Source organism: Euleptes europaea, chromosome 1, assembly GCF_029931775.1.
Source record: "Euleptes europaea isolate rEulEur1 chromosome 1, rEulEur1.hap1, whole genome shotgun sequence".
Taxonomy (NCBI): Eukaryota; Metazoa; Chordata; class Lepidosauria; order Squamata; family Sphaerodactylidae; genus Euleptes; species Euleptes europaea.
Genome location: NC_079312.1, coordinates 10,705,505 through 10,725,168, shown reverse-complemented (window position 1 = coordinate 10,725,168; position 19,664 = coordinate 10,705,505). Strand labels below are relative to the sequence as shown.

General features: G+C 45.9%; 1 protein-coding gene across 1 annotated transcript in view; it reads right to left on the bottom strand.

Annotated features, from left to right (window-relative positions):
- The window catches only part of LOC130491071 (zinc finger protein 493-like), a 67,603-nt gene that overhangs the window by 30,629 nt on the left and 17,310 nt on the right, over positions 1 to 19,664 (bottom strand). The window contains exons 5-6 of the mRNA XM_056864833.1: positions 4,843 to 5,842; positions 3,968 to 4,422 (exon numbers count right to left, since the gene is read on the bottom strand). Of these exons, the coding sequence (XP_056720811.1) occupies positions 3,968 to 4,422; positions 4,843 to 5,842 (1,455 nt within the window). The remainder of the gene's footprint in view (positions 1 to 3,967; positions 4,423 to 4,842; positions 5,843 to 19,664) is intronic.

The window sequence follows — 19,664 nt, the reverse complement described above, 5'->3', positions numbered from 1 at the left end:
AACCTCCAGGTGGGGCCTGGTCACTCTCTCCCCACCCCCTCTGTTCCTTCTGTGTTGTGTGTCCAGTGCTGTCTGGTTGCTTCGGACTCACAGCGACCCTTGAGTAGCCTCTCCTGCGGTCAGAAGAGAGCCACCCTCTGCGGTCCTTTCCCTCTCCCAGCCCCTCCACCTCCTTGCCCAGACCGAAATCCGGCTCTCCCCCTCGGAGGAAGCTGCCATCGAGGCCCTCTTTTTGCGGGGTCCTCGCCGTCTCCCACACCCCTTGCTCTGAAGGCCTCGGTGGTGGGTTGACTCCTGAGCCAGAAGAAGACTTTATGCCCCTTTCTGTGCCGAAACCAAGCCGAAGAGCGTGTTGCTGCCATGACACCGAGTCTCCCGCTCTCTCCTCTCTTTCTTTTCAGCCCCCATCTCCATTTTTGTAGATTGTCCTTTCTTCTGCACGGGGATCAGTTTTCGGGATGGCAACGTTAACATTGGGGAGAGATTCTTCCTGTTTTTTATGCATGGACAGGAAGCTGAAGAAGGGTGCTCCTCTGGTTGAAATACTCTCTGCGTCCCACTACATTTATCACTGGAGATTTCCCTTCAGTGTTTTTATCCTTGTGGTGACTGGCTTTGTAAATCTTTCAGCTGGCACAATGAGATGTACACATTTCCAAAGTTCCTTTTCTTTGGACAGCATCCCATGATGCAAGCCTTGTCAGAGTATGTTTAGGTTTCTTGTACAATTTCTTCCTTTTCCCCTTCTTTATACCAGCTGATAGATATGAATTGTCGTCACCATGTTCATTAGCAGATTATTCTTTTAATTTAAAAAAACATATTAGGTTTCACATTTGTAACATTCATAAAATGGTGAAATAGTACATGATGCACAAAAACACTAATCCACACAGTCGACAATACATTCGAAGTATATCTTAACTGTAAATATAATTCAGTACCAGTTCTAGTACATTTTAACTACATCTCAGGATTTCTCCCCTCACATTTTCTTCTGGCTTAATTTTATTCCGGTAAATAATGAACAGCTGCTAAATTTTAACAGATTCTTCTTGTATTTTCCTCAACCCATCCCAGAACGTTTTCATTACGGTCACCATGTTCATTAGCAAAGTGAACCAGGCTTGACGAATCCAGTTATTTCAGTCAGGAAGCTTATTTTTTTTCCACTTTTGTGCCAGAGTTCATCTACTAGTAACTTGTAGGTTTCTCACCAATTCCTTTCCCTCTGGTTGCAGCTTCTGGGGTCCATGCCTCATAAAGCACATTTTGGGACATTTAGAATCACAGCGCTGGAAGGGGCCATACCGGCCATCTAGTCCAACCCCCTGCTTAGTGCAGGATCAGCCTAGGGAGAGCCAGCGTGGTGTCGTGTTTAGGAGCGGTGGACTCTAATCTGGAGAACCGGGTTTGATTCCCAGCTCCAAAACATGAGCGGTGGGGTGACCTTGGGCTAGTCACAGTTCTCTTAGAGCTCTCTCAGCCTCACCTACCTCACAAGGTGTCTGTTGTGGGGAGAGGAAGGGAAGGAAATTGTAAGCCAATTTAATTCTCTTTAAAAGGTAGAGAAAATTGGCATATAAAAACCAACTCTTCTTCTGCTTACCCCAATTAGATAGCTTGCATTTAGTTGGGGGAATTAGCTTGAGGAGACGTAGCTTACCGAGAGGTTTGGAGTGCAGGATCTTTTTATGAAATTTTACAGTGATGAGAACACCAGCAGAAAGACTGTCAATAAAGAAGTGTTGTATAAATTTTAAAATATTGTATTGAAATTAATTTGGATTGTGCACTCACACACACACACAGCAAAAACCACGCACTCGATTTACACAAGAGTCTAGGAGATCAAAGGGAAGAGTGGGTGGACACAAGGATGATTACAAAAATGAGAAACAATGCTCAAACAGTATCCGACGCAGTATGTCAAACCAAGTAGAGGATGGAATTGCAGAATTAGAACTCAGTGCCATCAGAACAGTGCAATTGCGTCAATTGTGGAACGGCCTGCCCGAGACTATCAGAAAGGCTCCCACTCTCCTGGCTTTCAGCCAACTATGCAATACTGGGTTATTTAAGAGGGCTTTTATACAGAGCAATACAGGTGCACTGCACTAACTGGTTCACAAAGTTACTTGGATCAATTATTAGGAACTGTGGTTTATTCTATGGTGTTTAGCATGCTGAAACTAGGGCCCTGCTGTAGATTGTTTGCATCGTTAAAGATGTCATGTTAATGCTTACGCTTTGCTGCAGTTCTGTTTTTAGATTTCTGGTTTGTTCTACAACCCTAATTCCTATGGCATTGTATGTCCCAACCTGATGACTATATTGACTTACCGTGCATAATCCACCTTGAGTCCATATGAGAAAGGTGGACTATAAATAACGTAAATACAAAACATGATTTTCTAACTTTGTAATCCAACAGTATTCCTTTGTGTATTATATTCGTCACACCAGAGGTCCCTGATGGAGTGCCCATGGGCGTCATGGTGCCTGCCGACAAATGTCCTCACGCCTAACAAGTATTTTTGGAAAGTGGACGGGGCCGTATGAGACTTTGGTACAGCAAAGCTTCCGACTGGCCGTTGAAAGAGCTGATTGCTTGTGCAAGTTTTTAAAAACACTGCTATGGCAGCGAGTGCGACTACAGCACAAGGATCTTCCTGGTGTGACGGAATATAAGTTGCAGCAGCCACTTTGTGGCTGGCTCCGTCCCCTGTAGTAGCCATTATGTAATAGCCATTTTGGGGATGCGCACACCATGCTGTGTCAGAATTCCAGAAGCGTCCGTCGGCTCAAAGAGGTTGGGAACCCCTGCCTTACACTCAGAGTGGAACACACACACACAAAACTACAGCGTTGCCAAAAGGTTTTGTGTGTGTGTTCCACTTTGAGTCTCAGTGAGAAAGGCAAACTAGAACGCAAATAAAATCAATCAGAGTTGTTCCTTCATAAGCTTGGATCTTAAAAGGGCTGTTTAATCTGAGTGGCTTCTCAAGTCTATGGGGAAGGGAAAGGATTCTTTGCTGATTTTCCCCTTCTTGCTGCAAATTCCACCATCCTGTATATTACGGTGCTTCAAATACTTGAAGTTGGCCATCATGTCCCCTCAGTCTTCTCCTCTTCAGTCTAAACATCCCCATCTTTTTCAACCTTTCCTCATAGGACCTCAGACCCCTCACTATCTTGACTGGATCTGAATCCACAACCGCCTAAACTAGGGTTGCCAGGTCTGGGTTGGGAGATTTCTGGATGGATCCTGACGGGGTTGGTGTTTGGGGATTGGAAAAGACCTCAGCGGGGTACAATGCCACGGAGTCCGCTCTGTCTGGAGATCAGTTGTAATCCCAGGAGATCTCCAGGCCCCATCTTCAGATTGGCAACCCTAGCTTGAACTTAAAATCTCTATACGTTGCTGGTCAGGGGCTGGGGGGGGAACCCTAGTTGGAATTCAGTGCTTACCTAGTAGAGGAGATCAAAGTAAACGTTTTAGGCCAAGATGAGGAGAGCATAGCAATACCATTGGCATCGGTAAAAATGCCGTCAGCATACGCCAATCACGGCACAGACATCTCTGTGGCTGGCAGAGATGGAAGCGGCCAACCAGGGTGCCCTGATGCAGCCGTAGATCAGCATACTGTCCCCCACAGGAAGGACACAGCAAGAGGGTGATGCAGGCATGAGTGGGAGGGGGTGGGAGAAACACCCACCAGGGAACTCAGGGGATGCAGGTTCGAGTCCTCCTCCTATAGTCAGGTTCTTTATGGCAAGGCAGACTCACAGAGAAGGAAACACGGTTGTCCCTACCATGTTACTCCTGACCCAATCCTCTATAGATCACGTGGTAGGGGCAGCCCTGATGGAAAGCCAGAGTCATCCTCTCTTTCGCAGGGATTCAGGTGGGTGAGTGCTAGAAAGTTTAGGAACACAAGCTTTTTGCCTCCCAAAAAAAACCTGCCTTTCCCTGAAGTGGCGCTGTATGAATCCTTTGATGTCTGGTTAGGACAGTATTCCGAGAGAAGCACTTTCCACACTCCAAGCATTTATATGGTTTCTCCCCTGTGTGAATCTTGTGATGTCTAGTTAGGTCGCTATTGTGAGAGAAGCACTTTCCACACTCCACGCATTTATATGGCTTCTCCCCTGTGTGACTCTTTCGATGTGCAGTTAGGTGGTAATTCCGAGAGAAGCACTTTCCACACTCCAAGCATTTATATGGCTTCTCCCCTGTGTGAATCTTCTGATGTTGAGTTAGGGAGCCATTGCAAGTGAAGCACTTTCCACACTCCAGACATTTATATGGCTTGTCCCCTGTGTGAATCTTCTGATGTGCAGTAAGATTGCTATTCTGAGAGAAGCACTTTCCACAGTCCAGACATTTATACGGCTTCTCCCCTGTGTGAATCTTCTGATGTTGAGTTATGGAGCCATTGTAAGTGAAGCACTTTCCACACTCCAGACATTTATATGGCTTCTCCCCTGTGTGAATCTTCTCATGTGCAGTAAGACTGCTATTCTGAGAGAAGCACTTTCCACAGTCCAGACATTTATACGGCTTCTCCCCTGTGTGAATCTTCTGATGTTGAGTTAGGGAGCCACTGCAAGTGAAGCATTTTCCACACTCGGAGCATTTATATGGCTTCTCCCCTATGTGAATCTTGTGATGTCTAGTTAGGTCGTTATTATGAGAAAAGCACTTTCCACAGTCCAGACATTTATATGGCTTCTCCCCTGTGTGAATCTTCTGATGTGCAGTAAGGCTTCTATTCTGAAAAAAGAACTTTCCACACTCCAAGCATTTATATGGCTTCTCCCCTGTGTGAATCTTCTGATGTCTAGTTAGGACGTTACTGTGAGAGAAGCACTTTCCACACTCCAGACATTTATATGGCTTCTCCCCTGTGTGAATCTTGTGATGTTTAGTTAGGTCGTTATTATGAGAAAAGCACTTTCCACACTCCAGACATTTATATGGCTTCTCCCCTGTGTGAATCTTTCGATGTGCAGTTAGGTGGTAATTCCGAGAGAAGCACTTTCCACACTCCAAGCATTTATATGGCTTCTCCCCTATGTGAATCTTGTGATGTCTAGTTAGGTCGTTATTATGAGAAAAGCACTTTCCACAGTCCAGACATTTATATGGCTTCTCCCCTGTGTGAATCTTCTGATGTGCAGTAAGGCTTCTATTCTGAAAAAAGAACTTTCCACACTCCAAGCATTTATATGGCTTCTCCCCTGTGTGAATCTTCTGATGTCTAGTTAGGACGTTACTGTGAGAGAAGCACTTTCCACACTCCAGACATTTATATGGCTTCTCCCCTGTGTGAATCTTGTGATGTTTAGTTAGGTCGTTATTATGAGAAAAGCACTTTCCACACTCCAGACATTTATATGGCTTCTCCCCTGTGTGAATCTTTCGATGTGCAGTTAGGTGGTAATTCCGAGAGAAGCACTTTCCACACTCCAAGCATTTATATGGCTTCTCCCCTGTGTGAATCTTCTGATGTTGAGTTAGGGAGCCATTGCAAGTGAAGCACTTTCCACACTCCAGACATTTATATGGCTTGTCCCCTGTGTGAATCTTCTGATGTGCAGTAAGGCTTCTATTCTGAGAAAAGAACTTTCCACACTCCAAGCATTTATATGGCTTCCCCCCTGTGTGAATCTTGTGATGTCTAGTTAGGTTGTTATTGTGACAGAAGCACTTTCCACACTCAAAGCATTCATATGGCTTCTCCCCTGTGTGAATCTTTTTATGTGCAGTTAGGGTTCCATTACGAGAAAAGCACTTTCCACACTCAAAGCATTCATATGGCTTCTCCCCTGTGTGAATCTTTTTATGTGCAGTTAGGATGCTATTTTGAGAGAAGCACTTTCCACACTCAAAGCATTCATATGGATTCTCCCCTGAGTGAATCTTTTCATGTGCAGTTAGGGTGCCATTCTGAGAAAAGCCCTTTCCACACTCCAAGCATTTATATGGCTTCTCCCCTATGTGAATCTTTTGAGGTACAGTAAGGCTGCTGTTCCTAGAGAAGTACTTTCCACACTCTGAGCATTCATATGGCTTCTCCCCTATGTGAACCCTTTGATGTGCAGTTAGGCTGTCATTATGAGAGAAGCACTTTCCACACTTCAAGCATTTATATGGCTTCTCTCCTGTGTGAAACTTTTGATGTGCAGTTAGGTGGGCATTCTGAGAGAAGCGCTTTCCACACTTCAAGCATTTATATGGATTCTGTATTGCTTTCCTTTTCCTTCTGCGGCCTCGCTTTGGAACTGGTTCATCTCCAGATTTTCCTTTCATCTGCCGATCACTGTCTTTTTCTACAACTATCCTTCTAGATTCCTTCTCACGCACCATCTTCCTCACATCTGCAACTGCAAAAGAGAGGCAGATATCAAATAAGAATGAAAAGATACTAATACCAGTTAGCAGGTATGGTCAGTGGTCAATGATTTTTTTCTACAATGTAAGTGTGGGGCCTGGAAAAACCTCAGTGATATTTAACCATACACCAGGATGTCTTGGAAAAGGAGAAATGGGTTACCAAAGGAAGAGGGGGGTTGTTCTTGTTTCTGTTGCAGAAAGGTGCACGAGACCACCTTAAGGTTAATTTGTTTTTTGGGGTATATTCAGAGAACACACAGAAAAAGAATAGGGAAAGAAAAGGTTTTTTTAACAAAATCTTGAATGTTATTGAAATAATTATTGTTTAAATAAAATGAAAAAAATGAAAAAAATATGGAAACAAATCTGGAGATTGGAGACTTGGACAGACAAGACAGAGCTTTCTAAAGACCTGTAATTTGGCCCAGCCTTGGAGAAGATCTGGGGGGAAAGTACATTGGGCAGTTCTAACACCCCACAATAATAGAAGCAGTGCCTATAACATAAGAAACAAATGCCTTCAATGGCCATTGAAGGGCCACAACACAGTCTTGTCAGCTTTCAAGCCTTGGTTTCTGTATGTTAGAGGCAGGGTCAGGCAACAGTGCCCATTTGAGGGCTGCTTTGGCCTTTGAGAGAGGATTCCCCTGGGCCAGGAACAGCACCTTTTGCAGCCAGGCAACATGACACTGCCAAAGCCAGTTTCAGACTAGCGTCTGGGAGACTCAGATTCAATCCCCCTTCTTCTCTAGAAGCTCACTGGGAGACTTTGGACCAATCACACACACAGCCTGACCTACTCCACAGGATTGTTGTGAGGATAAAATTCAGGAGCAGAGAATTGTGTTAGCTGCTTTGAACCACTATTGAGAAGAAAGATGGTGTGTAAAGCAAACATATCCTCAATGCAGATGAACATGGAGGGCAGGCTGGTGGGTGGGAAGGATGGAAAACGGAGCATGTGAGGGCTGCCAGCATGAGATTGACAGTGCAGGGAGGGAGATAAAGGGGGAAATAAGCGACTTCCCACAAGTCCTCACAATTTCCCCGCTCTCAAATGGGATCCAGACCGGCAAGCACCACACATCCGAATCCACCCTAGCGGCTGGGCCGGCACATCATAAGTGGCTCAGATTTCTCCCAGGTAGATGCTGCCAGGGGGAGGAAAGGAGGGAAAGCTGAAGATGGGAGAAGAGTCAGTTTGGTGGGTGGGAAGGTGAGATGAACAAAATGAATGGTGAGGAAATGGAAGTTGCCATGAGGAAGGAAAGAGGTAATAATGTGGGAGAAGGGATACAGTAGAAAACGAGTCGCTCCCAGAAGCTTTACCAACCTTTCCAGGAATTGGAAAACCCTGGACCAAGAAACCCCCAGATCCCCCCCTCAAGCCATGTGATTTTTGCATTCAAACCTATGGTTGGCGGTGGAAGGAATAACAATAACAATAAAGCTATGTGTCTGAATATTGGCCCCTGGCTTCAGGTTAAGAGGTGAGACTTGCAGTGCCAAAAATGAAAGGCATCAGACCATCCTGGACACAGATTTGCTCTTCGACATCCCTCTGCTATATGCAATGAGAACAAACGTTTGCTCGTGAGAAGACAAGAAACTGCCACAGCACAGACAGGGAGGGTGGAAAATATCTCCCATTTACAAAACAAACGGGACCCAGCAACTTCCCTGACCTATCAGATCCAGCACAGTGTGGGGGTCGGAGTGTCCAACTTGGATCTAAGAGACACTGGCACCTGGTGCCAGTCACACCCTCTCAGCCAGACCTACCTGGCAGGACTGTTGTAAGGATCAAATGGAGGAAGGAGAACAACGTAGGCAGTTTTGTGTCCCCATAAAGGAGAAAAGCTGCACAGGCAGAAAATATTCCCTCATTTACAAAACAAAGGAGTTTGAAGAACTTTTCAAGGCGGTTAGCTTTAGTGGGCTGAGTGATTTGACATAAACCTAATTTTGCCTACAGTCTCCCAGGAAAGGATGATTGCTAAGGCTGTTGCTACTTGTTGAACTGCCGCAACTCCTTTGTTGGGAGGCAAAGACAGGGTTGTAAGCACCAGGGTGGGAAATTCACCCTCTGGCCTTGTAAAATCAACAATGCCGTTCCTCCCCTCCTCCCATCAGCCTCCGTCACTCAAACAACGGACTGTGGGAGAACCACTCTGCCTCAAAATGGAAAGGCTGAAGTAGAAAAGGGGAGCTATGGGCATCTGTCTATCTATCTGATAGAGAACTTGGTGATCTGGGGAAGTCAGCACAGATTTGTACCAAACAGGTCCGGCCAGACCAACCTTGACGCCTTTTTGATCGAGTGACGAGCTTAATGGATCATGGGAATGCTGTCGACGTTGTATACCTGATTTCAGTAAAGCTTTTGCCAGGGTTCTCCATGATTTTCTTATGGATAAACTGGAGGACTGTGGACTGGACTTAGGATAGTTAGGTGGATAGGGAACTGGTTGGAGAACTGCACTCAAAGAGTAGTTGTCAATGGGGTTTTATCTGATTGGAGGGAGGTGTCCAGGTGGGTGCAAAAGGGATGCGGTTTTGGGCCTGGCACTTTTCAATATTTTTAGAAATTTATACATGACACCAAATTGGGAAGAGTAGCAAACAGAGACAGAATTCAATGAGATCTGAACACACTGGAAGAAAGGGCAGATGTGAACACGATGCAATTCAACAAAGATAAAGACTGAGTTCTACAACTGGGTAACAAAAATGAGAAGCCCGCATACTGGATGGGCAGCACACTTCTGGGTAGCAGTAAGTGTGAATAAGATCTTGGGGCAGGGGTGGCCTGTAAACTAAACAGTGTGATGCAGCGGCAAAAAAAGGCTAATGCAGTCTTGTGTCCATCAACAGAGGTACAACATCTGAATCACAAGATGTGATAGTCCGGCTGTACACCGCACTGGTCAGGCTCCATCTAGAGTACTGCGTGCAGTTCTGAAGGCCTCACTTCAATAGGGATGTGGACAGAATGGAGTGGGTGCAGAAGAAAGCAATGAAGATGATCAGGGGCCTGGAGACCAAGCCCTACGAGGAAAGGTTTAGGGACTTGGGAATCTTCAGTCAGGAAAAGAGGAGACTGAGGGGAGAGACAACTGCTGACTATTTGAAAGGCTGTTGCTTAGAAGAGGATAGGCAGCTGTTAAAATGTTGGCAGCAGAGGATAAGACTTGCAATAACAGTTACATATTACGGACGAAAAGGTACCAGCTGGATGGTAGGGAAAAAAATCTTTAGTCAGAGTAGTTCAGCAGTGGAATTGGCTGCGGAGGCAGGCTCCCCCTTGCTGGCAGTCTTCAAGCAGCGGCCGGACTAGTACTTGTCAAGGATGCTTTAGGCTTATCCTGCATTGAGCCTGTATGGCCCTTTCTAATTTTTTTCATTCTAACCCAACTAGATATTCTCCCTCTCTCTCAGTCAGAGCCTTATTCATCAACACATTTTTCTAAACAGCATAAAAATAAGTAATGGTTTCATTTTCAGGCGGTATAATATCTGTATCTGTGGGAATTGCGTTCTTTCATCTGTGGTGAATTAAAGTATGTTCTGAAATTCAAGAGGGTCCAAGGAAAATGCCACCTCCTCCCTTCTCTTCCCAATTTATAATAAAGGGGAAAAGATCCTTACCCAGAGAGTCCACCGTCTCGTAATTTTCCTTTATCACTTCCCAGAAAAGTTTTCTTTGGCCTGGATCCAGCAGAACCCATTCCTCCTCCGTGAAGAACACGGCTACCTTCTCAAAGGACACTGGGAATCTCTGAAACGAAAAAAATATGGCCTAGCTGACCATCGATTCCTGTCCCTGAGCATTCGAGAAAGAAAGGAGGATCCCATCAGACAGTCAGCTGATTAAAATAATCCAATACATTAAACCAACAGCAAGGAAAATTGCATTCTTTTTGAGTCTCTGACATGTATAATATACTGAGGGTCTGCAAGAAATACATATTCAGAAAATTGCAGAGAACTGTTCTTCTCTTGGTTGAGTCCCATCAAATGTTTAAAAAGGTTCCCCTATTGTCGGTCTACCATTGTCTACTATACCATTTTGCACAGGACTACACAGAAAGTATGTTTCCAGAGAAGGTTTCTGCTCTGAACATTTTTGTCTGCAGAGGCATTCTGTGTTACTCTAACACTTGCCTCCAGCTCTCTAAGCATAGAATCATAGAGTTGGAAGGGACCACCAGGGACATCAAGTCCAACCCCCTGCACAATGCAGGGCATTCAAAACTACCTCCCCCCCCACACACCCCTAGTGACCAGAAGATGGCCAAGATGCCCTCCTTCCTCTCATTAGGCATAAACTGGCCTTATTGAGGCCATCATGTCCTTTCTTCGGTTTTTTCTTAATGAACCCAAGGCGTATTCACCCCAGGCCGTGTGATCCTTGGGGCTTGGTGGCCGACAGATGCAGGACACAAAAGACCCAGCACGAACTGGCAGCCTCAGAGACCTTTCCAGACATTTGTGGATTGAGGAATGGATGCAGCTTGAACAACACACCGTTTAAAGGCAAGCAACCTGCTGCATCATCTAAACTGATTTTGGTTTTCACATAAAAGCAACATCTTGAAGAAAAATTAATAATGTGTGTTTTGGGGGGAATAATTTCATCATTAATAATAAAATGAAATGAGATTCAGGATATTTGTGGGAATTGTGATGCCAGAAATGATGGGAATCACAATATCCTAGCCCAGATTCCCTCCTGACCATCCCTGTGTTTGTAGGAATGGAAGCGAAGGTTCCCTTGCGAGAAGGGGAGTTCCAAGAAAGATGGCGGCACTCTGGTTGGCCACTGTGTGAACAGACTGCTGGACTTGATGGACCTTGGTCTGATCCAGCATGGCCTTTCTTATGTTCTTACTAGTAATGTTGGAACTCAGCTCGCCTCTTTTTTATTTTATTTCTTCCTTTGTCAACTTTACTCAGCGAATAAAAGATATACCGTATATACTCGCGTATAAGCCGAGTTTTTCAGCCCAAAAAAAGGGCTGAAAAAGCCGGCCTCGGCTTATACGCGGGTCAATACGGTAGGGGAGGGGGGAGGAGGGAGGGGAGAGGGGGGAGGGGGAGGAGGGAGGGGGGAGGGGGAGGGGGGAGGGGGGAGGAGGCAACTTACCACCACCGCCATCGCTGCCGCTGCTGGGCCCATGCGGCTTCGCCTGGCCAGGAGCGCCCTGTGAGGGCCTCCTGCGTCTGCTCCAAGGCTGCGCAGCCGCCGCCGCCGGGCGCGCCTGGCTCCCCCCGCCCTGGAAGGGCTGGGGGAAGCCTGCTGCGGCCGTTCCAAGGCCACGCGGCCACCGCCGCCGGGCGCGCCTGGCTCCCCCCGCCCTGGAAGGGCTGGGGAAAGCCTGCTGCGGCCGTTCCAAAGCAGCGCGGCCGCCGCCGCCGGGCGCGCCTGGCCCCCCCCCCCTGGAAGGGCCGGGGGAAGCCGGCTGCCGGGCGCGCCTGGCTCCCCCCGCCCTGGAAGGGCTGTGGAAAGCCTGCTGCGGCCGTTCCAAGGCCGTGCGGCCACCGCCGCCGGGCGCGCCTGGCTCCCCCCGCCCTGGAAGGGCTGGGGGAAGCCTGCTGCGGCCGTTCCAAGGCTGCGCGGCCACCGCCGCCGGGCGCGCCTGGCTCCCCCCGCCCTGGAAGGGCTGGGGAAAGCCTGCTGCGGCCGTTCCAAGGCCGCGCGGCCGCCGCCGCCGAGCGCGCCTGGCCCCACCTCCCCGCTCTGCAAGGGCCGGGGGAAGCCGGCTGCCGGGCGCGCCTGGCTCCCCCCGCCCTGGAAGCCTCTTGCGGGGGGCCCATCGCCGCCACCACCGCCTTCACCGGGAGCCCGTCAGGTAAGCCTGCGGGGGGGGAGGGGTTATAAGCCGACCCTCGGCTTATACGCGGGTGCCTAATTTTTCCCCATTTTGGGGGAGAAATTAGGCACCTCGGCTTATACGCGGGTCGGCTTATACATGAGTATATACGGTACATAAATATACATATACATACATAAAAAGGAGAGCATGTATATACCCCAATAAATACTTGTCACGAGTCATCACTCACTCATAAAAAGCCGTTGAGAGCATGTTTTTAAAATATAATACATAATTGGAATCAACATAAATAGAAGTCTAAAATCGCTCAACCATTGAGTTCAACCCATGCACGCTTAGTCCTCATAGCTTGCCGTCCAAATTTGGCCACTTTAAAAGTTAGCTCCATGTCCTTATCTGAGAGCTTGTTAGAGAGATGGATTGCTCTGGATCTCCCTGGGAAACCAGCTATTACAGAGGAAATGGCTTCTCGTATCTTAGTATAAATTTTAGAGTCAAACATGACATGTTCGAGGGTCTCTATACTCCCATCAGAACAGGGGCATAAAAGTTCACCATAAGGTAACTTCTTGTATCTCCCTTCCAAAATAGCTGAAGGGAGAACGTTACATCGCATCAAGCGAAGGAGCTAGACTGGGTCAGCAAGGTTGCGAGGGCTAGACGTACTTGTTCTGGTTTGGTATTGGGGCTTCCTCCACCAGAGAGACTTCCAGACTTTCATACTACGGTCCAAATTTCTTCACATTGTCGGGCTTTTCTTTTGGCCCACCTGAATGCCTTTCCATCTATGGTTATGCTGGGTAGGTTCAATGGGATAACCAATTCAGAACGTCTCTGCCCTGGAAATATGGGTGAAATTGAAACCTTGGACCATTTGATACTCCGATGTCCTCGCTGGTCCCAAGACAGAGAGGCCTTTATTGCTCCAATTCTTACCAACCTGAATCTCCCTTCACATTCCTGGGTGTTGCCATTCTTGCTTGGCGATCCAAACAATGGCTTGATAACATCGAATGTGGCATGCTTTTTGGCTAGGGTGGCTGCTTCTAAGAAGAAATAATTCACGATGCCTACCGTTGGCAATCTCTAGTCAGCTTGCTCCACCACAGTCTAGTTTAGTCAGGAAATTTTATTCCCTGGGCTGACACCTGGTTTTTTTTAGCATTGTTTAATTTAAAATTGTTTTATGTCTTTTATCCCTTCCCTATCCCTTTTCCTCCCCCTTCCCTGGTCCAAGACCTAAATAAATATATATGTAAAAAACATGGCATCAAGGTGAAGGCCCTCTTAGCAAGGACATGGAAACAAACTCATATACCAGATATTGATAATTGGAAAGAAAAACTGTTAGAATATGCAGCAATGGCAAAATTGACTGATGAACTGAATGCTAAATCCAGTGAATCTTCCGAGCAATTTCAGGAGAAGTGGGCATCTTTTTATTTATATATGATGTCTAATTAGCACGAATAAGGGATGCTAAAATACTATAACCAACTTTGCTTAAAATTTTTTTCTTCTTTTTTAGCTAAGTTAACTGTTAAACAAGAACTATAATTTTTAAAATACCAGAGATTATTTAGAAGTAAGAACAACATACTAAAGTCACTTTGTAACCATACTTTATTAGAAATTATCTTACAATACTGTTTTGTTTTTACTATGCTAACATTTACCCCTTTCCCTTTTTCCTTTCCTGTATCCTTATTGAAAGAAAAGAAAAAAAAAAAGGTGAAGGCCCTCCTGTAGTCTGGATTATTCAAGTGGTTAAGATAAGACATCGGGACCACGTTGGTAAGAGTGCTGCAGTTGTAACACACATTTTTAACTCTATTTAGGTCATGCTGTCTTTCTACATCCAGAACTCTTTGCCTTATCAAGGCCCTGGCCTGTAAATAGTCCATCAATAGGAGCAGATGTTGTGAGAGACCATCGTAGCCTAGTTGTTCTTTAGGTTTCTCAACCAGGGGGAAACAAAAGTATCACGCAAAATTAAATTAACAAGTCCTTTAGGACGTAAAGCTATTTTAAGCCAATAGGAGATCGAAGCAATCCATAGCCTTGCTTCAATTGTGACCTCCCCCGTCTCCATTCGAACTGCAGCATTGGAGACGCTGGGAGGGACTTGTAAAAGAGCTCTCAGGAATTTGGATTGGATTTTCTCCCTCATGGAGTTGTTTGCTGTAGTAATGAGTGGTGCCCCACATAACATTTGGGAAAGGGTTTTAGTTTTAAATAACTGGACAGCAGCTGTGACTGAACGTCCTCCCTTACTCCAGAGATTTTTTTGTATAGCTGTGGCACTATTTTGGGCATTCGCGGCGGCATGGGCTATGTGAGAATTTCTTGAACCTGTTGCCTGGAAGACCACACCCAGGTATTTATAGCAGTGTACTTGCTCTATCTTAATCACATTCAGACACCAAGAATAAAGTTTTGGCTTGGTTCTTGTAGGTTATTTGGGCTGTGTGACCGTGGTCTTGGTATTTTCTTTCCTGATGTTTCGCCAGCAGCTGTGGCAGGCATCTTCAGAGGAGTAACACTAAAGGACAGTGTCTCTCAGTGTCAAGTGTGTAGGAAGAGTAATATATAGTCAGAAAGGGGTTGGGTTTGAGCTGAATCATTGTCCTGCAAAAAGTATCAAAGGTAATGTGCTAATCATTGTCCTATAAGTATCAAGATAATGTGCTAATGAGGGTGAGGTATGTTAATATGGAACCATCGTATCCTGGAGTGATCTGTTAATATGTGAAATCCAAAGCTAATCCGCATGGCTATTGTGGGCTGTAGTCTTTGTTAGTCTGGAGGTTTTTCAGGACAGGAAGCCAAGCCTTATTCATTCTTAAACTCTCTTCTTTTTTGTTAAAGTTGTGCTGATGTTTATGAATTTCAATGGCTTCCTGTTCTTTTATCCTTTTATCTCTGTTCTTTTATTCCAAAACACTGAAAGACTGGACAATTCTACCAACTATTTTGTCAGATTGCACAGAGAAGCCATTGAAATTCATAAACAACTCGAATGGGTTTCCACCTTCCGCTACTTGGGCATTGTCTTCAGTTACAACCTATCTTGGTCTGCCCATCTGGACCATGTGAAGAAGTCAGCAAGATCCACCACTATAATGGTAGAGAGGATTTTTTGAACCAAGGGGGCCAAGCGCATCCCGTCTGCCATTGATGTCTTTAACGCAAAGGTGGTTTCCCAGATTCTGTATGGAGCAGACATTTGGATTTCCGGGTGCATGAGAAGCTAGACTGCCTTTTGAACTATTTCCTCAGGAGAATTACTGGAACTCCGAGGTGTGTTGCTGGGCCTGCCCTCCGTATGGAATTGGCCCAACCCTCGCTTGAGGCACATGCGTGGAGGAGAGCAATTAAGCTTAGGTTTAAGTTGCCGGACGACAATCTCCCGTCCCAGGCAGGGTTTCTCCATCTTACTCTTAAGGACCCAGCCCCCAACCCCTGGCTGAATCTGTTAGCGGAAAAAACTAAAAGTACTGGGACTCCCAATCTTTACTCCCTCTGACAATCTGGTTCCATCTCATTTAACGGCAATCTTGAAGAGATTGAAGGAGTTAGATTGGGCCAGTACGGTTGGGAGGGCCCGACGTACTTGCTTCGATCTGGTCTTGGGACTCCCCCCAGCAGAGAAGCTTCCAGAGTTCCACTCTACGGTTTCAATCTTCTCACATCGTCGGGCTCTCCTTTTAGCTCATTTAAATGCCTTTCCATCCATGGTCATGTTGGGCAGATATACCGGGATACCTTTTCCGGACGTCTCTGCCTATGTAACACGGGCGAAATTGAAACGCTGGACCATTTGATGCTCTGCTGTCCCTGTTGGTCTCAAGATAGAGATGCTCTTATTGCTCCAATCCTCACCAGCTTGAACCTCCCTCTACATGCCTGGGTGTTGCCTTTTTTGCTTGGCGACTCAACTAATGGTGCAGCCACATTGAATGTTGCCTGCTTTCTGGCCAGAGTGGCTGCTCTTAAGAAGAAAGAACTCTCAACACCTAGCTCTGGCAACTTTTAGTCAGTTCGCTCTGCCCCCAGTTTATTTTAATTAGGAATTTTACTTATTGGGCTTTGTTAAGTTAAGATTGTATTATACTATGTATTATGCTTCCCATCTTCTCTCATTTTCCCCTCCCTTCCTTTCTTCCTCCCTTGGTCCAAGACTGCGGTCATAGACCTAATAATAAATTATTATTATAACGCCCTGAATTTCATACCACAAGCAAAGGACTTATTAGATATTCTTCCTCCCAGAATCGTCAAGGATACCAAGTCCAACTGGAAAGGCTCACGCTTATTAGAACTTGCGTCCAGGGAAGACCTTGTTATCCTTTACGGGGCTATTCAAGGAGACATCCCTAGGGAGTATAGTTTCGGGTCCTAACATGGTGCAAGTATTATTGGCTTTATTTTGACTTCTCAGGACTTGCTCACTACCAACCCATATTTTAAAGTTCAGTCCAGACAAGACACTGACCATCTTCCAGTTACTCTGGCTCTTCACATCTGCAATTCATCAGGATATACTTTTGTCCCAACTAGGGTTGTGCATATCGATGAACCCGAACCGAACATAAACCCAAAATCAGCCATCTGAGCAATATTCAGGTGTCAGTTTTACCAAAAACCAAAACCTGGGAATAAAGCCGAAGCTGCTTTTTTCAGCTTTGGCTTAACCGAGGCTTTTTCCTATAGGAATTTTAAAATGAGCTCTGGGGGATGCATTTTTGGAGGTAGAGTTCCCAAATGTTCCTGGTTGCTTCAAGGGACTCTCCTTGCAAAAATCATAAAGTTTGGAGAAGATTGGGTCATAGGGTCCAATTTTATGGGGTCAAGAAGGGCAGCCCCCTCCTCCATAGAGAAGCATTGAAAACTTTACTATACACCTCTATGGAGGAGGGGCTCTACCCCTTCCGGACCACACAAAATTAGACTCCCCATCCCAATCTTTACCAAACTTCGCGGTACATGCAAGGAGAGTCCCTTGAAGCTACCCTGAATATTTGGAAACTCTACTCCCAAAAATGCCCCCACAGGAGCTTCAGGAAAAACCCATGGACTATAATGGACCAGAATTTTTCGGTAAACCCGGGAAAAAAGCCGAAATACAAATTTACTGGTATGGGTATTTGGCTTATTCTGGGCTTACTGAAAAAAACCAGGCCCAATAAACCCAAACTGGAAATTTACCATTTTTTTTTTTGCAAAATCCTAGTTCCAACCAATGCACGCTATGTAGATCAAGGATCTTTCCCGACCTACCGAAGACCACTCTGGTCTGAGAAATTGCAACAACAATGTAAGAAATATTTTACTTCTAATATGGCACATTACAACTCCAAACGCCGTGACTTCGGGCAACCCAACAACCTCAGTGATTACATTACACCAGCGTTCTATCTCCGGATGGTCACAAATCCTTCTAAAGCAATCACTGGACTGCAACATCCAACTGTTCAGGAAACGTAAGTCGAAGAGTTGGTTTGATGCAGACTGCTACTCTGCAAAAAACGATCTTGTGACAATCAGATAGGGTTCAGATACACAAATACTCATCCATCCAGCAATACGCCAAATATTTTCAATCTGCAGAGGATCTCATATCCTTTGAAATTCCCAAACACCAGAGGTCTTTCATCCTTGCACGTTTCTATGTTCTACCTTTAGCCCTCCTGGATGACAGATTCCATCGCATTCCTCTTACCAAACAGCTTTGTCCATGTGGAACAGGGAAAGTGGAGTCTATAGAACATGTCTTGCTGCATTGCCCTTTTTATAACGATATTCAAACTCAGTATATTGTCCCCATTCTGTCAACGTTTCCCGGAAGATCTGATGAACTTCATGTTTCCCTTCTTGTTGCAGATACTTCCCGGGAGATAACCTTCCAAGTAGTCAAATTCTGTCGTCGGACGAATGGGATACACATGAACACATGAAGCTGGCTTATACTGAATCAGACCCTTGGTCCATCAAACTCAGTATTGTCTACTCAGACCGGCAGCGGCTCTCCAGGGTCTCAGGCAGATGTCTTTCACATCACCTACTTGCCTAGTCTCTTTAACTGGAGATGCCGGGGATTGAACCTGGGACCTTCTGCCTGCCAAGCAGATGCTCTACCACTAAGCCACAGGCCAATAAGCCTATTCCACAGACGGCATCACCTCCCCATTTTATAGCTTATTTTTCGACTTGCGAGAAGTCAGGAAGGTGGAGGGCAGCACAGACAGGGAGGGTGAATTAGATCCCTTCCGTCACAAAAAAAGCCCTTCAGACCCCATTCAGGGGTCTTCTCGAGGATGATGCTCATGGGAATTACATTCCATAGGAAGCAACAGAAGGTCTTTAAAATACTTCCACAATAGGAGTAAAATATGGCCATACGTCTGTTTGGGGGTTAGCCTGTGGAACGTGCAAAAAGCAAAATTGCAAGCATAATGACAAAAAGGGGCCAGAAGGAATAGACAATGAACCCGGCTGGATCAGTCCAGGGGTCCATCTAGCTATTAACAATAAAATAAACCCATGCTGGTTGGATGGAACACTTTCAAGCGAGTGAAAACAGAATCACCCTCCCCAAACACAGATCATGCCCGGGAAGCTGCTCTCAACACCTCCTCTTTCTCTTTCACTCCCATTCACACAGACTCTCTCTCTCCCCTCCTCTCTTCATGATGTTGATGAAATCCTCAACTCACCTTTCCTGCAGAGGTGCAAGAGCTAAATTCTCCCTCCAGCCGGAGGAAATGAGAAAGAAGAGAGGCCCCGTGGAACTGCTTATTCCATACACTTCCTTCTTGGCCGCGCGGAAAAACCACCCCATGAACACCTGGGAAAGGCAGGGTTGACGTCTCTGGTGCTAGCAAGGCGTTCTGGGTAATGCGGTTCCCTGCAACAAGACCAAACAGAATGAAAAAAACCTACAGTATCTGGGAACATGGAAGAGAAATTTTCATTGTTCATTTGTCACTGTGTGGGCAGCTTCACATATATACCAATAAATCAATATTTGCTGTTTTCTGAAACCCCCTGCTTCAGTGATCTCTGTCCTCTTCAGGCTCAGTACAAAACATACTTCACAGCAGTGACCCAAACCCTGTATACTTCCTACCCTAAGAACATCTTGTCACTGAGGGGAAGGCTTATACCACAACAACAGGAAGAAAAGAGTGTAGAAAAGAGGATAAAATAATAACGAGCTGCTCCACCCACCCCAAAAAGCCATGTCAAACAGGGAAGGAATCGGGAACATCCTGGACCACTTAATCCCCAGACCCCACCCCTGGCCCAGTCCTTTTTGCCTTGAAAGTGATGGTTGGTGGCGGAAGGCAAAACTTGTCAAAAAAGATAGCCAGATGTCTCAAAACTGGCCACTCGCTTCAGAATGACAATACGACTTGCAGAGCCAA